Source organism: Ictidomys tridecemlineatus, chromosome X (assembly GCF_052094955.1).
Source record: "Ictidomys tridecemlineatus isolate mIctTri1 chromosome X, mIctTri1.hap1, whole genome shotgun sequence".
Classification (NCBI taxonomy): Eukaryota; Metazoa; Chordata; class Mammalia; order Rodentia; family Sciuridae; genus Ictidomys; species Ictidomys tridecemlineatus.
In genome coordinates this window covers 22,003,972-22,025,443 of record NC_135493.1, presented here as the reverse complement: position 1 = coordinate 22,025,443, position 21,472 = coordinate 22,003,972, and the positions used below count along the sequence as shown (strand labels likewise).

Genomic DNA, 21,472 nt, shown 5'->3' with positions numbered 1-21,472 from the left:
ATGCAATGTGTGAACCTTGCTAGATCATCAATTTTTTAAAAAGCTGTAAAAGATATTTTGGGGACAACTAGAAAAGATTTTTCATGGATTTTATACTAGAGGACATTACTGAATCACTGTTAAAATTATCAGGTGGGATTGTGGCTACCTAGGAATACATACTTATTTTAAGAAGATACATGCTCAAGTACTTAGAGATAAACACTCATATCTGCTTGAAACTTATTTTAAAGTGGTTCAGAAATGTACTTATGAATATAAAATACAGATATGTATTTCTGAATATAGAAATGCTTCCATATTTCTAAATATAAAATATAGGCTACACATGTGTATGCAATTCTATGTATGTATGTATAAACATATATATATATATATATATATATATATATATTCATAAGCACTTATAGAGCAAGAGAGAATATGCCAAGTGACAAAACATTAAAATTATAGAACCTAGGTGAAGATATATGATGTTTGAAACTTTTCAAAATGAAAAAATTGACCAAAGGAATACATACCATGGCTGTTCTAGACTTGATAAACCAGTCAAATCTAAACTGGGGAGCATTCCGTACACACTGTCTTAATTCTTCATACACGTTTTCTCTATCAAAGCCCATTTTGTGTAACATACAAATCAAGAATCTATCTTCTTCCTCAGTATAGTTCTTTCCTTTGCTGGTTCCATACTGAATACGTAACTGATGAAATGGAGCCTTATATCTTGCAATCTGTACATTTCAACAAAATAGCACTTTTAATGGGATGTGAAAAAAAGTCATAGTAATCACTACATCAAATAAAATTATCTATTAATAATTTGACATAAAATACGGTACTTTGGCATCCAGAGCTTTCTTAATACTGATCCTTCGCTGAATTCTTGCTTCCCCACGTTCAATTTGTGCCATAATTTTCTCAATGTCCTGTAATTCATTGCAACGTTCCCAAAAAACAGCTGAAAAACAACCATTCCTTTAAATTAGTATCATTCAAGCAAATGAATCCAAGGGATTATAGAATAAAGAACTAACAGGAAGAATGGAGTGAACTTATATTTTTTAAATTAATATTCATATTCATCTGTATACATAATATGCTAAATTGTTAAATGCTCCCAACTTTTCATTTAAAAATAAGACCAATGCCTTAATCAGCCATTTCCCTTTCATGAGATATGGTATTTTTAATTATCCTAAATTACTATGGTTTCAAATGATACTACAGATACTGATTTAACATAATTTAACTCAAACATAATACATAAAGGGCCAAATACATAAAGTGAAACAGGAGAGGGCAGCACATAAATGTGAACATAGCTTCCTAGCCAACAGAAATGAAAATGAAATCATTATCAACAGGTCATTTCAATTTTTCCTATGAAGTGGCAATTTCTACTGAAATTGATTTGCTTCTGAAATCACTCACTAATCTTATAATACTTCCAGTAACCTACTGTTTCTTTAAACCTCATTGAGATTTTAATTGGATACATGCTGAAGAATATTCAAATTACTGAGTTACCCAACCAAATTTTATAGATGAGTCAAATAATCTGCTGCATTAATATGTCACATCTTACGACTTCAGTGAAGAGCAACCTAATGACATTCTCTACATTCTCATATTCTTCATTTTTAAAGCCTATCAGGAAAGGTATGTTAGTACTCTACTTTTTATAAGCACATGTGTTCATTTATTCATTCACTCACTTAATCATTCAACAGATGTTTAAATGCCTACTTTGTATAAGACACTATGTGCTTATGAACACCCAATTGTACTCATTTCTCCTCTTCTTGAAACAAACTACATAAACCCATTCTAATCTCCCCACCCTCTGACACAGCCCCCAACTTGGTTGGCAGCAATTAAAATAGTCCTGAGGTATTGCTACCTGGCCCAACATCAAATTTGAGGGAACATACGACATGATCTTTTTGTTGTTTTGTTTTTGTGGTGCTAAGGATCAAACCTAGGGCCCCATTCATTCAGGGGAAGTGCTCTAATCACTCAGTTACACACTCTGATAGCTTTTTGAATCATTATTTACCTTGTAACTCCACACAAACTGATGCTACCTTATCTTCTAAAGAAAATTCTTCAGAATCTCTGTCCATGCCCTTTACACTCTTTTCATTCAACTCTTGCTGCTACAATTTTTTCTCTCCTATCTATTGTTCCCCTCTCTAAGCTCCCAAATGCCCTCAACTTACATGTTAAACCTAAATGAAAATAGGAATGACATAATGGTTTCAAGGAAAAGGAAGTTCAAAGACTTGATTATTATATGAAATAAAGACTCAATACAACTAACCTCTATAGTTCTTGGTAACCACTTGAAGACCCTTTTAAATTTCCAGGAGGAAAAACAAAGTATCTATTCTCTAATTAAACCTCTATTTCTTCTAATACTAGCACTAGTTAAATCAATAGCTTTTTCTAGTATGTATTAGTCTTGGGTTATTGTTATTGTAATGTTTCTTTTCTACTGCTGCAAAAAACACAGAATTTCAGTGGTTAAAGTTAAACAGGCTTTGGGGGCTAGCAAAGAAACCTCATATAGATTTTAGCATTGTTTCTATACAATAAAAATGCTCTAGATTCTAAAATAGCTAATATTCAGACTAAATTTGAGAGCTCAACCTATGCTGTACATATAGAAAACAGATATACTGACCTATTTTTATATATTATATATATATTTTTAGTTGTTGATGGACCTTTATTTATTTATATGTGGTGCTAAGAATTGAACCCAGTGCCTCACGCATGCTACGCAAGCGCTCTACCACTGAGCCACAACCCCAGCCTCCATACTGACCTATTTTTAATAAGATGTCTTTATAGAAGCCTGAGGTTAGATGTGTTGTGACATGGGAATTATTATTAACTCCACATGCTGCAGCAGCTAATTTGATTCTGTTTGAGACCAAAGACATAGATGAGTAAGAGAGGGAGATGATTCAAAGACTAATGAAATGATTTAGATTGATTCAGCAATTTTTAAAATCTATCCTAGCTTGCTTTGAATTAAAGAGACCTGCATGACCTGAGTGGAGTAGACTGGAACCCTGAGGATGTCTGAGCATCAAAATGGGCCTGACAGGGACTCTCTACTTCAAGCATGACCTAGAAAAAAGACTGTTTCAATCCAGTGAACCTGAAGTCTCAGGACTAGATGAGAAAAGAACCAAACTGCAGAGGTGAGAAAGTAGAAAACTAATTCTGTCGGTGTGCATCCAGTAGCCACCATTTTATCGGAGCTTCATTTATCTTCTATTAGCTAATTACTAGAGGAAACAATAGTTTATATGATAAATCTTATAATCTTTTCATAGAAATACAAAGTTCATACTTTCACCTATATCTTAATTGCAAAAGTTCTAAAAATCTGGGGCTGGAGTTGTGGCTCAGTAGTAGAGCATTTGCCTAGCATGTATGAAGCACTGGCTTCAATCCTTAGGACCACATAAAAATAAATAAATAAAGTTATTGTGTCCATCTGCAAATTTTAAAAAAACATTATTTTTTAAAAGTTTTAAAAAATCCTTCAACAAGGGCACAATTAAATTGATGGTGAGTAAATGAATAAGGTTAAAATAAAACATCATATTTGAAATTACATACAAACCTGAATACTCCATGACCTCCTCAGGAGATTTGCCTTCTACCTCTCGAGCTATATTATCAATGTCATCTCTTCCATACTTCTCATTAGCTTTAATAAACTGGTTAAAATCTCGCTTAGTCCAGTTTGTGAAACCCTATGAACAAAAAGTTGAGCATCATCAATAGCAGTTAAAATTAATAAATTCATTTATTGTTCTGATTACTTCTATATGATAGTAGATTAAAAGCAGTTTAGACAACTTATGATTCTCATTTTAATTTTTTAGTTGTTGATAGACCTTATTTTATTCATTTGTTTATATGTGGTGACACATGTGAGGCAAGTGCTCTACCACTGAGCCACAACCCAGCCCTGATTCTCATTTTTTAATGTTGGAATCAAAAGTTGAGTTAAGAATTGTTAAAGAAATAACTGCTTTTCTATTTTGAAGGGAACATACTCCTTTCCAAGTACTTAAAGTTGATTTATGGTTCTAAGACATCACATAGCTTTTAATCCCATATTTTATAGATATCTACTGTATTAAGATACAAATGCCTTAAATAAAAATGCTATTCTAAATGTTGAAGTTCTGATATTATACTACTTCAGTGATTTTTATCATATCTGTTTCTATGTAAATTAAAAGAGAGGAATGTGAATGCATTAAATCAAAAGAACACTGAGGGATAATCAAAAGAGAATGCAGAAGAACCTTTGTGGCTCTTTATGTCATTTCAAACTCCAGTGAATAAATGAGTTCTGTTCAAAATTGTATTTTCATAGATATCCAGACATGGTGGTTCATACCTATAATCCCAGGAATGTGGGAGACTGAGAAAAGAGGATTGTAAGTTCAAGGCCAACTTTGGCAATTTAGCAAGATTCTGTCTCAAAATAAAATATAAAACAGACCAAGAAGAAGCTTTTTAGTTTTATGCCATCCCATTGATTGATTTTTTATTTTATTTCTTGTACTTCAGAAGTCTTATTCAGGAGGTCAGTTTCTGTGCCAATATGTTGAAGTGTTGGGCCTACCTTTTATTCTAGTAAATGCAGGGTTTCTGGTCTAATTCCCAGGTCTTTGATCCACTTATGAGTTTTGTGCAGGGTGAGAAGTAGCAGTTAACTTTCTTTCTATTACATGTGGGTTCCCAGTTTTCCCAGCACCATTTGTTGAAGAAGGTGTCTTTTCTCAAGTGTGTGTTTTGTGTGCCTTTGTCTAGTAATGAGGTAACTGTATTTATGTGGGTCTGCCTCTGTGTCCTCTACTCTGTTCCATTGGTCTTCTTGCCTACTTTGGTGCTGATACCATGCTGTTTTTGATACTGCAATTCTGTGGTATAATTTAAGGTCTAGTATTGTGATGCCTCTTGCTTTGTATTTCTCACCAAGGATTGCTTTGGCTAAATGGATGGATCTGGAGAATATCATGCTAAGTGAAATAAGCCAATACCAAAAAAATCAAAGGTTGAGTGTTTTTGCTGATACATGGAAGCTAAACCACAATATATGGGGGAAGGGGAAGAAGAGAAATTCAGTAGATTAGATAAAGGGGGAAAAAAGGAAGGGAGGAAGGATAGGGATAGGAACAGTAGAATAAACCTAACATAATTTTCCTATGTACATATAAGAAAATACCCACCATCATGCCCTCAAGAATGGGGTCCTAATTAGAATAAGATACATCCCATGCTTGTAAGATTTTATCAAAATGGATTCTAATGTCATGTATAACTACAAAGAACCAATAAAATTTAAAAAAATTAAAGTGTAACTTAGTGATAGAAAGCTTCTGGGTTAAATCACCAGTACCATAAAAAACTGTGTTTATAAATAGAATTTCTATAAACAGAACATTATTGTACCCCTCAATTTCTTTACTAAAATATAGAACAGTTAACCAATATTTTAAATCTTATTAGCCCATCTGTGAAGTCACAGACAAAAGAATGCTTTCTACTGCTCATGTCCCCATCTACATTAGTATGATACATATACATCACAATTTCCTATCCCGGGCTTTTTCTTGATAAAGATGACCCACATTTTGTTTCTTCATGTTAGCATGATTTTTTTTTAGCAGCAGAGAAAGATGAGTTAAAATAAATTCAACTGAGGGGATAAAAAAATCTGATTATACTTCTAAGTACAAACTAAAGCTTTCTCTGAGTTGAGATTGTATATAAGCCACATATTATTCAAAGGCCATAACTTTACTTTTGTGTTCAGGAAATAAACTGTGAAATTAACATGTGAATACTTAAATGCTTCATTTTATTCTGTGCTAAGTCCTAATGCTTAGCCAACTCTAATTACACTTTCTTTTTTTATTTGCTCTAATTAGTTATACATGACAGTAGAATGCATTCTGACACACCATATATAAATGGAATAGAACTTCTCATTCTTCTGACTGTACATGATGTAGAGTTACACCAGTCATGTAATGATATATGCACATAGGGTCATAATGTCCAATTCATTCTACTATCTTCCTACCTCCATACCTTCTCCCCTCCCTTCACTCCCCTCTGTCTAATCTCAAGTACTTCTATTATTCCCTCGCCCCACCCCTTATTGTGAATTAGCATCCACATATCAGAGAAAACATTTGACCTTTGGTTGGTTCTTTGATATTAGCTTATTTCACTTAGTATGGCATTCTCCAGCTCCATCCATTTACTGGCAAATTCCATAATTTCATTCTTCTTTAAGGCTGAGTAATATTCCATTGTGTGTATATATCACATTTTCTTTATCCATTCATCTGTTGAAGGGCACCTAAGTTGGTTCCACAGTTTAACTACTGTGAACTGAGCTGCTATAAATATTGATGTGGTTGTGTCACTGTAGTATGCCGATTTTAATTCCTTTAGGTATAAACCAAGAAGTGGGATGACTGGGTCAAATGGTGGTTCCATTCCAAGTTCTTAGGAATCCCTATACTGCTTTCCAGGGTGGTTGCACCAATTTGCAGTTCCACCAGCAATATGAGTGTACCTTTTACCCAATATAATCAATCAACAAATATATGAAAAAATGTTCAACATCTCTAGAAATTAGAGAAATGTAAATCAAAATTACACTGAGATTTCATCTCACTCCAGTCAGAATGGCAATTATCAAGAATATAAGCAATAATAAATGTTGGCAAGAATGTGGAGGGAAAGATACATTTCAGGTTAAACTTTGTAACTCCAGGAATTTGGCTTAAAAACTTATAAATTCCCTTTGTAAAAATCCATTCAATGACGTTACATGTTATAATAAGAAAAGACCTACATAAAAACATGTAAAGACTATTTTTCTTTTTTCCTTTTAAATGAAACATAATTGAATATATTCATGGGGTATGGTGTGATATTTTGACACATGTATACAATGGGCAATGATCAAATCAGAGTAATTGGCTTATCCATCACCTCAAATATTTATCATTTCTTTGTACTGCAAACATTCAAAGCTATCTGTTAATAATTAATGTGGAGAATTTCCTACTGCTGTGCTTTGCACATTTTTCAAAAATAATGTTGAATAAAAAAATTTTGCTGGCAGCTTCCTATACTAAGGTGGTGTCAAAGAGTACACATATTTTTTATTTTTCAAAAGTCTTTTATGTTGAAACATTTTTTATCTTCTAGAGTTTATTATACTCACTAAAGCAACAATGACTTGATAGTATTAATCATTTGTTCAAGTGGAAACCTCCCATATTTAATAACTTAGCTTTCAGTTATATAAAAATCGCCTTAAAAACATTCAAATCTCTCATCATTGTATTAAAATTCTAAGAAGAGATAAAAAGACTTTTTAAATCATTAAATTATTCCATAAATAAAAGATTAGTAGAGGGCTGGGGTTGTGGCTCAGTGGTAGAGCACTTGCCTAGTGTGAGGCACTGGATTCGATCCTTAGCACCACATAAAAAAAAAAAAAGAAAGAAAGAAAATAAAGGTATTGTGTCTATCTACAACTAAAAAATAAATTATTTTTAAAAAGATTAGTAGAATACAGTTTCAGGGGACAATTAATATCAGTCAACAAAAGAATTCAAATATGGGCTCACTAACCTTACTATACCTAGTAAAAAGCATATCATAGTTCTATTAATTGCCACTTACATTTTGCATATGTGTATTTCCTATTATTTCCCAAAAAAAGCATATTCTGTCAAAGGACTTTTTTAAATGAGGATATCTGATCTCTATGTAGAGTTTTGTTGGTGGGTCAAATCAGGACACTAAACCCATACAGTAAAAAGAAAGTGTTATCAATACTTTGCTTTTTCTATTTGTTGACTCGTGGTATTTTAAAATATTTTACTTGTGTGAGAAGCTTTTCCTTTTCTTCAGTCTCTTCTGGTGTAAGAGGTTCAGCTCCATCAATCTTTTTTTGCTCTTCTCTTTGAGCCAGAGCTGGATTTGGGATGTCAGGATTCCTCGGGACCTATAAATCAAGAGATAAGTGATGAATGAACTGATGAGAAAAATTAAACAGTAAAGTGCATATTCACATATCAATCTTTAGAGTTATTTCAACAGTAAAAAATGTAAATTTATAACCAGAATGACACAGTCCTCTCCACATTTCTACTACTAAGATATTACCCAAATAAAAATCAATCTTGTATCACATGGTATTTAAAGTTAAAACCCACTGGCAAATTAGTGCCATACTGCATTTCAAATTTCATTATACTGTGGGAAAAAGCATATCATTATAATACTATAGTATATGGAATAAAGAAAAATTTTGCAATAGAGTCCATATACCTCCAGTACTATACATTGCAGTACAGAAGTGCCAATACACCTAAAGGTAATATCCAATGCTCCGATCAACATGTGAAAAGAATTGAGTGCCTTTATTGCCTGCCATGGTCTATAAAGGGAGAAGGTTTCTATATAAAATGGAAGATCTAGAAATGACAAAACAATGAAGAAAAAAAGGAAATAGAGAATTAAAGAGGGAAGGAAACAGAAGAGCATACCAACAGCTGTGATAGGATGAGCAATGACAACTACAGTAGCAGTGACCAACAGAAATTATAAATGGTATTTGGGATACAGAGTTGTAAACACACTGAAACTCATAAAGAGAGAGCTTAAATCCAAACCACTTAGTACAGAAGCTCAGTTCTCCAAAAGTAGTCACCTATATGTCAAAAACATAGCCCCAGGACCTCAGGGTGTCATGATGAGCACATACAACCAGTATGGTTCAGCAATATGGGGCAGCATTCATTGTACAAAGGGAAAAACCAAGTCTCTTGGCCCAAAGCATTATACCACCACTATTATGTATCTGCAGCTACAATTCAGCACAATGATTTAAGAGGGCAAGTATAGAACATGTGTAATATATTTTATAGCATTCCATTAAACATAAAAATAAAGGGATTGGCAGTTAAGTCTACTGTTTGAAATGTACATGTATCATCAATTACTTATTCCCTAGGAGTATCCAATAGTCATAATTTTACCATAATGTAATTATAATACATATCAGACTACATTTTTCTCAATTTTATACATATTTCATAGATTTTGGAACTATATCACAGAGTTTGGAACTATAACTTAAAAATAACTTCTTTGAAAACTATTATAGCCAATAGTTTTTCAGATACAAAACCTACTACCTAGGCATTAAGAAAACACTGAGCATTATTAAAAAGCAGATTCATTTGTAATCATCAGTATCAGACAACCAAATTAGTATATATTACCTAAGTATCTCTTATGTCCATAGCACTATAAGTACTGATTGGAATATAAAAGAAGTATTGGATATGGCTCTTGCCCACAAGGAGCTCACATATCAGTTGTGGAATTCTGAGCTGTGCCTTAAGAATCCTAAAGTTTTAGGGAGATGGGAGGGGAAGCATATTCTAGGCTAAATAAGTATGACCAAAAGCATGAAGGCAAAAATGTACCAGAAAGCATATATAGGGTTTATACTGGTGCTGTATGTAAGGCTCAGTGGTAAAGTGTTTGCCTGGGATGTGCAAGACCTTGGGTTTCATCCCCAGCACAAAAAAAAGTTAGGTACAAAAAACAAAGCCAGGTGCAGACAGATTCAGATACTGAAACTATATAGTAAGCACTGGAGACTTTGAACAAGGGAGTAAAGTGTCAAAACATACTGCTTTCACTGTAACCCTTGAACAGGATGGACTCAATGAAGGAACACACTAGAGAAAAGAAAACCTGCTAAACTTAAAAATGAAGTATGACCACATGGGCTAGAATGGTGACAAATGAAAATGGAAAACAATGCATAAAACCAGGTATGGTGGCACACACCTCTAATTGACTCAGGAAGCTGAGGCAGGAGGACATCAAGTTTGAGACCAGTCTCAGCAACTTACTGAGATCCTGTCTCAAAATAAAATTTAGGGCTGGGGTTGTGGCTTAGTGGTAGAGCGCTCACCTAACACATGCGAGGCCCTAGTTTCGATCCTCAGCACCACATAAAATTAAAAAATAAATAGAAGAAATGCATTGTGTTCAACTAAACAAATAAATATTTTAAAAGGTATCCCTATTAAAAATAAATAAAATAAAATAAAATTTAGAAAAAAAGAAAGGCTGGTGATGTAACTGAAACATAGAATACTCCAGGGTTCAATCGCCAATACCACAAAAAAGGAACAAAAAAATATAAGGCACAAATTTAAAATGAAAAGTAATCCAGTTATAAGACTGATTTAAAATAACTTTTTCAACAGCTAAACTCAATTATAAAATTACAGACACATCAGAAAATTCATTCTTAGCTATTCAAATAAATGAAAACTATCTAGACAGTTTTACAAGAATATTCACAGCAGTTTTATTCATAATGGCCCCAAACCAGGAAAAAACCCAGATGTCTGCCAATTAAAGAAAGGATAAGCAAATTGTGGTCTATTCATACAATGGAGTAGTGCTCAGCAAATAAAAAGGAATGAACCACTGATAATACATGAGACGATATGGCTGAATCTCTAAAACATTATGCTAAGAGAAAGAAGCCTTGCAGATGCTATATGATTCTACTTATATGAAATTCTTAAACAAAAACAACCCAACTTATAGAGGAAAGTAGTATAAGAACAGCTGTTAATCTATGGGGGTACTGACTGAGAAAAGACACCCAGTGACCATAATGTTCTTTATTTATTTTTTAAACAGATACAACATTTGTATACCTTTATTTCATTTATTTATTTTTTTTTTCTTTTTTCTTTTTATTTTTTTTTTTACTTTATTGTTGGTCGTTCAAATCATTACACAGTTCTTAATACATCATCTTTCACAGTTTGATTCAAGTGTGTTATGAACTCCCAACTTTACCCCGTATACAAATTGCTGTATCACATCAGTTACCCTTCCATTGATTGACATATTGCCTTTCTAGTGTCTGATGTATTCTGCTGTCTGTCCTATTCTCTACTATCCCCCCTCCCCTCCCCTCCCCTCCCCTCCCCTTTTCTCATCCCTGTTTAATATAAATCTTCTTCTCAAGCTCTTCGTCCTTACCCTGTCCTTGTTTACTCCCCTTATATCAAGGGGGTCATTTGGTATTTGTTTTTTAACGATTGACTAGCTTCACTTAGCATAATCTGCTCTAATGCCATCCATTTCCCTCCAAATTCTATGATTTTGTCGTTCCTTAATGCAGAGTAATACTCCATTGTGTATAAATGCCACATTTTTTTTATTTATTTTTATGTGGTGCCAAGGATCGAACCCAGTGCCTCACACATGCTAGACAAGTGCTCTTGTCACATGAGCCACAACCCCAGTCCCATGTTCTTTATTTTTATAGGGGTATCAGTTATGTACACATATGCATTTGTCAAAATAGACTGCATGATACACTTCAGATTTATACATCTTACCGTATATAAATATAATCTTTAAAAAGAGGATTACAAACCAGGTGTGTTAGTGCACACCTGTAATCCCAGCAACTCTGGAGGCTGAGGAAAAAGGGTTGCAAGTTCAAAGTCAGCCTCACAACTTAGCGAAGCACCTAGCAACTCAGTGAGACCCAGTCTTAAATGAAATGTAAAAAAGGGCTGGGGATGTGGCTTTGTGGTTAAGCACCTCTGGGATCAATCTTCAGTGCCAAAAAACAAAAGAAATCACAAATTAATATTGGACTCTAGCTAATGATATGCATAAAGAAGTGTTTTCAGGTAAAATATATTCATGACTGCAACTTCTTTTTTATAAATATTTTTTAGTTGTGTATGAACTCAATGTCTTCATTTGTATTTTTGTGGTGCTAGGATTAAGCCCAGTGCTTCACATTTGTGAGCTAATTGCTTTACTGCTGAACTACAATTCCAGCCCCTGCAAGTTCTTTTTTTAAAAAAAAAAAAAAAAGCAATAGCCTTTACTTATTTTCTTTATTTTTATGTGGTGCTCAGGATTGAACCCACACATGCTTGGTGAGAACTGTACCATTGAGCCACAACCTCTATAACTGCAACTTTGAAATGCATAAGATAATGATATGATGGAGAGCTGGAGTAATGGGAGAACATGTGAAAAAGCAAGTATAATAAGGTGTAAGATATAGCATATACATATGATGAATCTATGGATATTCACTTTACAATTATTTCAACCTTTTTTGGTTTAAAATTTTTTATTATGTTCAAAAACAGTGCAAACATACATAGTTTCAAAAGTTTAATAAATCCCTTAAATTGTTGATATATAAAATTACTTTGGGTTCAAATTCTGGGAAAAACTTTGATTTTAAGATATTTCTCTATCAAAAATCTCCAAAACTTCCATGTTCAATAAACATACTCTAACAAAATGAAATATTTATAAATATCTCATTTATGACAGATAATAGATAATACACCTACATGTTAACAAAATGTTTATTCTTAAACAGATATCTCTAACTAAAGATTTCCCTTACTAACTTCTAATAAAGGCAAAATCACAATATTTTATAAGACCTTTAGATTTTAGGATCCACTGCAGACAATTTCTTCCATCCGCTGGTCATACTATTTATGACAATAAAACTTAAGAAGAACTTCATCAATGCTGAACTTACTATTTTATTTCTAGCAATTACTCGAAAACACAGCTATTAAGCCTGGTGTGGGGGTGCATGCCTCCCAGTGGCCCAGAGGCTGAGGCAGGAGGATGTGAGTTCAAAGACAGCCTCAGCAACTTAGCAAGGCCCTAAGAAACTTGGCAAGACCCTGTCTCTAAATAAAATATTAAAAAGGTCTGGGGATGTGGCTCAGTGGTTAAGTGCCTCTGGCTTCAATCTCTGATACCAAAACAATAACAACAACAACAAAAAAAAAACCCACAGCTACTAAAATATTTGGAACTTGAAGTGTTTCCTAATTACTAAATTTGTTCATCTCCTTCCTACCAAAAAAAAAACAAAAAACAAAAATAAAAAAACAAAAAAACCCTCAATAGCCATCATTAAAAAAAAAAAAAAACACTCACTGGTACAGCCACTATAGAAAACAGTATGAAGATTCCTCAAAAAACTAGGAATGGAACCACCATATAACCCTGCTATCCCACACCTCAGTATTTACCCAACAGAACTAAAGTCAGCATACTATGGCAATACATGAATACCCATGATTATAGCAGCACAATTCACAGTAGTCTAATTATGGAACCAGCCTAGGTAACTGTCAACAGATTAACAGATAAAGAAAATATGTTATATATAGACAATGGAGTTTTATTCAGCCCTAAAGAAGAATAAAATTATGAAATTTATGTCATTTGCAGGAAAATGGATGAAATTAGAGGCCCTTATGTAAAAAGGGAGAACAGTGGGGTAGAAGAAAAGGGTAAAGGCGAGGACAAGGGGGGTACTGGGGAATGAAAACGATCAACATATGTCATGTGCAAATATGCCACAATGAAACCTACTATTCTGTGTAATTATTAAGCACCAATAAATTTTTTAAATAAAATTTAAAAAAGAATATTCACTTTTTATTTCATGAGGTTCCTTATCAACAACAAGCTTCCTGGAATGATTTCAAAGTGCTATATACGAATTAAATTGACAAATTATAGATCAACAGTTCTGAACAGATACCCTGAAGGTATCTGAAGTACTCATACTCTATGTCTTATTATGATGCTCAAAAATATAATATGTACATTAAAAGCTCTTTCAAAAGGAAATATTTCAATTATAATTTAGATTTCTAATAAAACCCTAAGAAATTTGTGATTAAGAACTGGATTCCATGAAGAGGGAAAAACGTTTTTTAGGTCTTGTTTCTTAGGAGTTTTTAGCAAGCATTTCATAGAAACATGGAATACCAAATTAAATATGACAGCACACAAAATGAAGTATTAACCTGAAATCAGCTCACTATATTTTAGTTCTAAAACTGCAAACTAGGTGGCCCACAATAACACACTACCAAAATTTACAAAGATTACATCCCATTTGTCAAATATTTATACTTGAACCTAAAGAATTCCTTGTTGGTCATAAATGTTAAAATGTTCTACAGCAGCTTCAAATACACCAAAACTCTTTCACTCCAGGTCTTAGATTTGGTGAAAACTCCAGATACCCTGCATTTTTAATACTGCAATCCAAATTTCAATTAAGTCATCCTCTTCCAATGTAAAGATTTTAGTGATAAGTAATTAAGTGCAACCCCTTAACTACTCCTTTAATCAACAAGAACAATGAGGCTTGTGAATATGCCCAATTTGCAACAAGGTCAAATCTTAGAGGGAAGAATTGACACATAATGCACTGCTAGCCACCAAGTGATTAGAGCAAAACAAATACTTTTCTCAGCTACAAATAAAACAAAACTCTTTAACTCTGGATCTTATTATCAGCAATATTGCTGTGACCTTGTTGTGCTGACTATGGGAGGAGAAACAAAATAGAAAATAGAAATGTAAAAAAACAAGCTCTCAAAAAACACCCTTTACTGAATGCTTCAAAACTAGTGAGCCCCTTATTATCCCACCACAAATCACTACAAAATAGAGGACTTTGGGGACTCAAAATAGATAAAACATTACCATGAACCACAGTGCCCCCAACTATGGATAACACTCATGTCCAGTTAGCCAACGATCATTTAAACAGAAAGAGAGCAGGAGAAAACCATTTTTGGGAATCTGACTATATATGAAGAACACCAGGTAACTCCACTACAGCAGTTTTGTTCATCTGAGAATAAACTAGTGCTCCATTCATTCTGTGGCATTTATGAGTTTTCTAGAGGTATAGGGGGGAAAATCAATGCTGGATATCCTCTGAAAAGATTATGTCTAATCATTATATATCCCATCATCCTTGAAGCTTCTGCAGATGATTATAATCCCATGCTGATCTGTCTATACTCTGAACTCAAACATGAAACTCACTCAATTGAAGAACTCACTTTACCTCAGGTCTATAGTTCATGGTAAAGAACAGAAGAAACAAGGTTCAGAAAGAACCAATATCCAGAACATACTCTTGTATGTCTTTTTTTTTCAGTTCCATATAGCAAAATTTATTTGGATGACAACACATTTATGATATATATGTATTTTTTATTTATTTCTTACATATATGACAATAGTGAAATGTATTACATTCATAATTATCCATTCATAGCACAATTTTTCATAACTCTCTATATATCTTATAAATCCTCATCTAAATATGTACATGGGATCATGGCAAGTCTTGAGACAACAGAGAGTCAATCCAGCATGAGGCTGAAGAGAGCACAAGCTAGGAGCAAAGATAGTAGGGTTCCAGTTCCTGTGCTACCACTGCCACTGCCACCACCATAGCCCAAATTGTCACCATCTTCTCTCATTTTGATACTTCAATAGCCCCCCCTCCACTAGCTTCCCTAAATAAATTTGCCATTCTCTGCATTGCAGCCCTAGTGATCTCTTAAAAAAATCATACTTTACCAATTATAAATGATATGATCTTGAGCAAATTATTCAACCAGTCTATGCCTCACTTTCCTCATCTGTAAAATAGGATGCAATTCCAGGGCTATTTGAGGATAATGAGCTAATATTTATAAAGAACTTGAAACAACATATAATACAAGTAAAGCCCAAATAAAAGTATCTGCTATTATTATAATTTTACCTCCCATCCACCCATCTCCCTGCCTTAAAAAATCTTAATGGTTTGCCTTGGCTCTAAAGCTAAAGTTCAGCCACATTATATGACCTATAAAGGCTCCATGTGATCAGACTCTACTTTCTCACCAGACTCTTTTCCACTCACTCTCCTCCTTGCCACCCCTAGCAACACTGGCACTCTTGCATTTCCAGATAGTGACTTCCTCCTTCCAATGTCAACACCTTGGCACAGGAGTTGTCCCTTCCTATGATTTTCTCTCCCATGCTCCAGGTGCTCATTCACATCTCTGATCTCAATTTAAATGACAATTCTACAGGGAGCACTGCCCTGATCTCCCAGTCCACATTAAATACCCTTATTAGATTCCCTAGCAGCACACTTTGTTAATGTACCAGATCACACAAGTAATGACATCATTACACTGCAGTATTTGTTTCATGTCTGTCTCTGTAATTAGTATGTAAATTCTGTGAGGTGAAGGACCTTTTCATATTCATTGTTTTATCCCAAGTAATTGGCAAAGCACCTGTCACACAGCAATGCTCAATAAATAGGTAGTAAATGGCAAAAAGTCCTCCTTTCACTCATTCTCCTCCTGTCACTTCTTTCTGAGAGGTGAGGAAGAACAAACAGTACAGGGCAATAACATAAATTCCAGGCCATCTTCCTTTCCCCACTCATCCCTTTTTTTCTCATCTTACACCTTGTTCTTCTCCCTCCTCCTTCCTATCACCCTCTGCAGCTGTCCCATCAGTCCCCATCTTCTGAGGTTTACTCTCTCCTCAATCTTCTTCCAGCTGGCCACAACCCAAAAAGTCATTCTAAGCCCTCACCCCTAACCACAAACTACCTGTAATCAAAGTCACTATTTATATTCAAACCAGATCTGTGGCCAGAAAATGGTGGGCACTATAATAATCACAGTAAATTTCAGTATCTCCAAACAGACCTAAACAGTTCTATCATTAGAGATAATTTTTTTATTGCCGTTACTTGACTACTACTTGGCCCACTTCCCAAAAGACATGTCATACTACTATCAACACAATCCTTATTTAGGACTGCAGAAAGATGCAGGGTTATATCACATGCAGAAATAGCCCAGAACGTCTGAGTGGAAAGAGTACAGCACTTGAATACTGAGAACTGTGTTTGAGACAATACACATGGCAATCTTATTAGCTATGTAACATTGAACAAGGTTATTTAACCTGTCTGAACTTCACTTTCTATATCTATCATATAAAAGATAATACCTATTTTATGAGGTTGTTAGGAATCAAATGAAGTATTATTAAAGCATTGTTTAAATAATAAAAAATGCACACAAATATTTGGCTTATTACTGAGGTCTAACATTTCAAGTCTCACTAATAACAAACAATAAAAGTAGAAGAAAATAATATTATAAACCTAGAATTATTATAAACCTTAATGAGTTGTGTATTTGTTTATCTCATGAAATTAAATATCTTTTTTATTATTATTATTATTTATTATGAATTTATTGTGTGTTTTGAATCTTCAACATGCGTGCTTCTCTTGGCATATCACTGTTTTCAATTTCTTTGAAACTGGTCATAGGCCTATCTCAATATTCAACCATACTTTAGTTTATTCTTCTACAATTTCCTAAAGGAGGATTTTTTCCAGTACTCTTAGTTTAAATAGATTCAATTTTGATCACATTTCTCTAATGACATCCTAACTAACCACTTTTAGTTCCCTTAATCATTTCAATCTTACTTTTGTATTTTTTAAATCATAATACACACATAGGAAGAAAGACCTTTCTTATTTGTTCTGATTCAAAGAGTGAAGTTCTCACTCTGGACAAATAGTATAAATACTCGAGAGACCCACTCAACTTCCAAAATATAAACAAATAAGTATTTTATATACATAGAGCTTCTATAGGCACATTCCAGCTATTAATCAAAATAACTGACTGTAGTTTCAATTGTGATAAAGTTTCACAAAATAAATTTTAAAATACATACCTTCAGTAGTCCCTCTTCATTCACTAGGTCAATTTTCAAAATATAGAAATAATTCTGTATGCTTTCTCTCTCAGTATGATGTAGTATGACAAACATTAAATTGCTCTCACTAAAATTCATTTCCTACTTACTACCTATACAAATAAGAATTTTGAATTCTAAAAAACAATCACTTTAAAATTATACGATTCATTATTATATGTTTATCATATTTTTAATACATAAGTGACCATAATCTACTAACTACCAAGGGGGTTTTCATCAACCTATGAGCAATAAATACAAAAATACTATTTCTTGGTACTATCTAGGAAAATGATGAAAAATTTCCTATCATATATTAACATTCATTTCTAATTGAACACATACATCATTTTTTCTACATATTATTTCACCATTCAAATGCCAGCTTATTAAAAATAACGTTACTACATGTATTACTATTGAAATATTGGATAATTGTCCATTAACCCCTTTTAGTGATGATTCTTGTTCTATGATTCATAGTTTGATGCTTTGCTTCTACTCAGTCCTCCTCTTTGTTTTAAAAACACTTTTTTAATATTTATTTTTTTATTTGTACACAATACATTTTTTGTTTTTATTTATTTTTATCTGGTGCTGAGGATCGAACCAAGGACCTCGGACATGCTAGATGAGCGCTCTACCGCTGAGCCACAACCCCAGCCCCTAAAAAACACTTTTTTTATTTACTCATATTCTCTCACATTAAAATGCAACATCTACTCTAGCTCAATGGATTACAGTATCTTAAAAGATATATTACACTAATCTAGGCCTGGGGTTGAAGCTCAGTGATGTAGAGTGCTTGCCTAGCAAATGTGAAGCACTGGGTTCAATCCTCAGCATTACATAAAAATAAATAAATAAATAAAAATATTGTGTACACCTACAGCTAAAAATTTTTTTTAAAAGATTATATTATACTAATATAAAAAAATAAAAACTTACCTTGTAACCTATTGTCTTCCGGTAATAAAGAATTTCCTTTTCCAGGAGCTCAAATAAATGAGGTGGGAAAAATTGAAAATCCTGAACATTTGGCTGCTTTGGAGGCCGTGGAGCCTGTAAGGGGAGAATGAATTACATATACATTTGCTTTCATGAATTATATGAAGTGAACATATTATCTTTCACCGTTTTTCATATGTGGGAAAATAAACACAATGGAATCCATTTATTTGATTGGGCTATCAAGTACTTCTTTGTATTGTTACATTGTAAGAATTATGATTTGGAGTAATACATGTAAATTTGAATCACAGACCATGAACTCCACAATATGACATAAAAACTGGCCTTGTACTGTTTTACCTTTGGAATCTTTGGCTCACTGACACGCAAAGCCTCTCTAAAGTAGGCATCCACTGCGTAGTTTGCTTTACGTTCTCGTTTAGGAGGTTCAATCCATTCCACCATACCAAGCTATACACAACAAGCAAGAACAGGGGTTTAATTATTCCAAACTGTTAATCACCTCAAGTATATAAGGCTGTAAAAACATGAGAAAACCAAAGGAGTCCAAAAAACTCAAAACTTGTTTTATAAATCCCAACTATACACATCCAAAATTCCACAGTCTTGACCTTGTACTATACACCAAGTTTAGGTTCAAAGATGGTTTTCTTCTCATTTTTAAAGTAGTTTAAACATTAGTTCTTCCTTAGTGATTCGAGAATGATGTGCATAATCTGCTGAGTATTTTATGTTGCTTTAAATAAATATCTAGTAACTAACATAGAAGAAGAAATAATATTGATTCTGGCAACTATGTGAAGTATATGAATTAGAAAATACATGAGAGGGGTAAATGAGCCATATCAACATGACAGACATATTCCCCTTTAAATAAAAAAAAAATACTTGAAATGAGATCTTCTGGAAAAGTAGTTTTGCTAGAGAAGGAAAAGTTAACAGAATCAGAAAGACAGATTTGAATCCAAATTCTACTACTTTACCTTTATACAACTGTTATTTTCTGTCTTTAAAATAAGAAAAATAACACCTACCTTAAGGATTAAATGTGACCATTAGGGGTTGGGAGTGTAGCTCAGTAGTAGAGTACATGCTTAGCATGTGCAAGGTCCTGGGTTCCATCCCCAGCACCAAAAAACAACAAAAAAGTGACCAAATATATGAAAACATTAGGTAAATGACCAAGAGTTAAATGTGAGGTATTATTTAAACTTCCAAAGTAGTATGAAAAATAATCTGTTAACATTATAAAATTTTATCCCATTATCAGCTAGAAAATACATTTTCATAATTAACAGACAACACTGAGAATACAAAGTTCTGGAGTCTGGGGAATGGTTTTCTAAAATGTTTTTCTTTATTTCACAGTGCCTAGCCTAGTGACTTTACATAAAATACACCAGTATTGGCTCCATCCTGATCTTATCTAAGGGTTGATTTCCAACCTTGGTATCATGTTTTAAGAGTGGAAAATAAACTGGCTGGGTAGTGCACATCTGTAATCCCAGCAGCTTGGGAGGCTGAGGCAGGAGGATCAGGAGTTCAAAGCCAGCCTCAGCAACTTAGAGAGGCCTTAAACAACGCAGTGAGACCCTGTGTATAAATTAAATGTTTAAAAAATAGGGTTGGGAATATGGCTTGGTGGTGGAGTGCCCCTGAGTTTAATCCCCAGTACCCCCACCAAAAGAGTGGATGATAAAGTAAGATGACTAGAATGAATAGAGATCTACTCTTCTGGAAAAGTAAAGACTAAAATGTCAAGCATAATGATGACATTCACATATCTAAAAGTCTATCCAAAGAAAAGAATATAGTTCTTTTTTGATTCATAAGATTAAAACCAATGTGGCAACTTTACAAGGAAGTAGATCGCTACTCAATATAATTTAATAACCATGATTAAATACCTACTGTGTTGCCCCAAAGTCACTATCAGGGAAACAAAGATGAATAAAATAATCTCTTTCATCATCTCAATTGAAACAGCAAAAAAAAAAGTAAAAGGAACCATCCTAAGAGGGTTAAAATTCCCAATACTACAGTGTTCAGAGTTGGATATCTATCCTAGATGTTATATAAGTAACAGTTCTTAGTTACAAGAAAATTAGAGTAAATGAACTTTAAGGTCTCTTCTAATTCTAAAGGGCTATGAGATATGGATATTAAAATGTGATATTTCAGTAAAATGAGAAATATCCACAGCTGGGACTTGGGTGTAGCTCAGTGGTAGAGCACATGCCTAGCATGTGTGAGGCCCTGGATTTGATCCGCAACACCAAATACTTTTTAAAAAAAAACAAATACCCCAAGTACTAAATGAATTTTGCTTTTGATCCCAGATTGTGAAATGATTCTAATAAAAAATATTTTATAAATAACCAATACTTTATCTGTCTCAATTGAAGTAAAAATAAATTAGTAACAGTTTAAACTAACTTTTTAAAATTAATGTATTTAGCCATTTAACCAATACTTGTTTGAAGGTCTTTGGTATTCAAATTTGAAATAAGTGTTAAAGGCTAATTCCTGAACTTTCTGTTTTTTGTGGAGGGGGGGTGTTACCAGGGATTGAACTCAGGGCCACTCAACCACTGAGCCATATTCCCAGCTCTATTTTGTACTTTATTTAGACACAGGGTCTCATTGAATTGCTTGGGGCCTCACTTTTGCTGAGGCTGACTTTGAACTTGAGGTCTTCCTGCCTTAGCCTCCCAAGCTGCTGGGATTACAGGTG

At 33.6% G+C, this 21,472-nt stretch overlaps 1 protein-coding gene across 5 annotated transcripts in view; it reads right to left on the bottom strand.

Annotated features, from left to right (window-relative positions):
- Smarca1 (SNF2 related chromatin remodeling ATPase 1) overlaps nt 1-21,472 on the bottom strand; it is a 79,648-nt gene that overhangs the window by 14,624 nt on the left and 43,552 nt on the right. For all 5 annotated transcript variants that reach the window (XM_021722361.3, XM_021722362.3, XM_021722363.3 and 2 more), the window contains 6 exons: nt 19,078-19,188; nt 18,715-18,828; nt 7,946-8,068; nt 3,641-3,773; nt 843-961; nt 522-734 (listed from right to left, as the gene is read on the bottom strand). In XM_021722361.3, the coding sequence (XP_021578036.1) occupies nt 522-734; nt 843-961; nt 3,641-3,773; nt 7,946-8,068; nt 18,715-18,828; nt 19,078-19,188 (813 nt within the window). The remainder of the gene's footprint in view (nt 1-521; nt 735-842; nt 962-3,640; nt 3,774-7,945; nt 8,069-18,714; nt 18,829-19,077; nt 19,189-21,472) is intronic.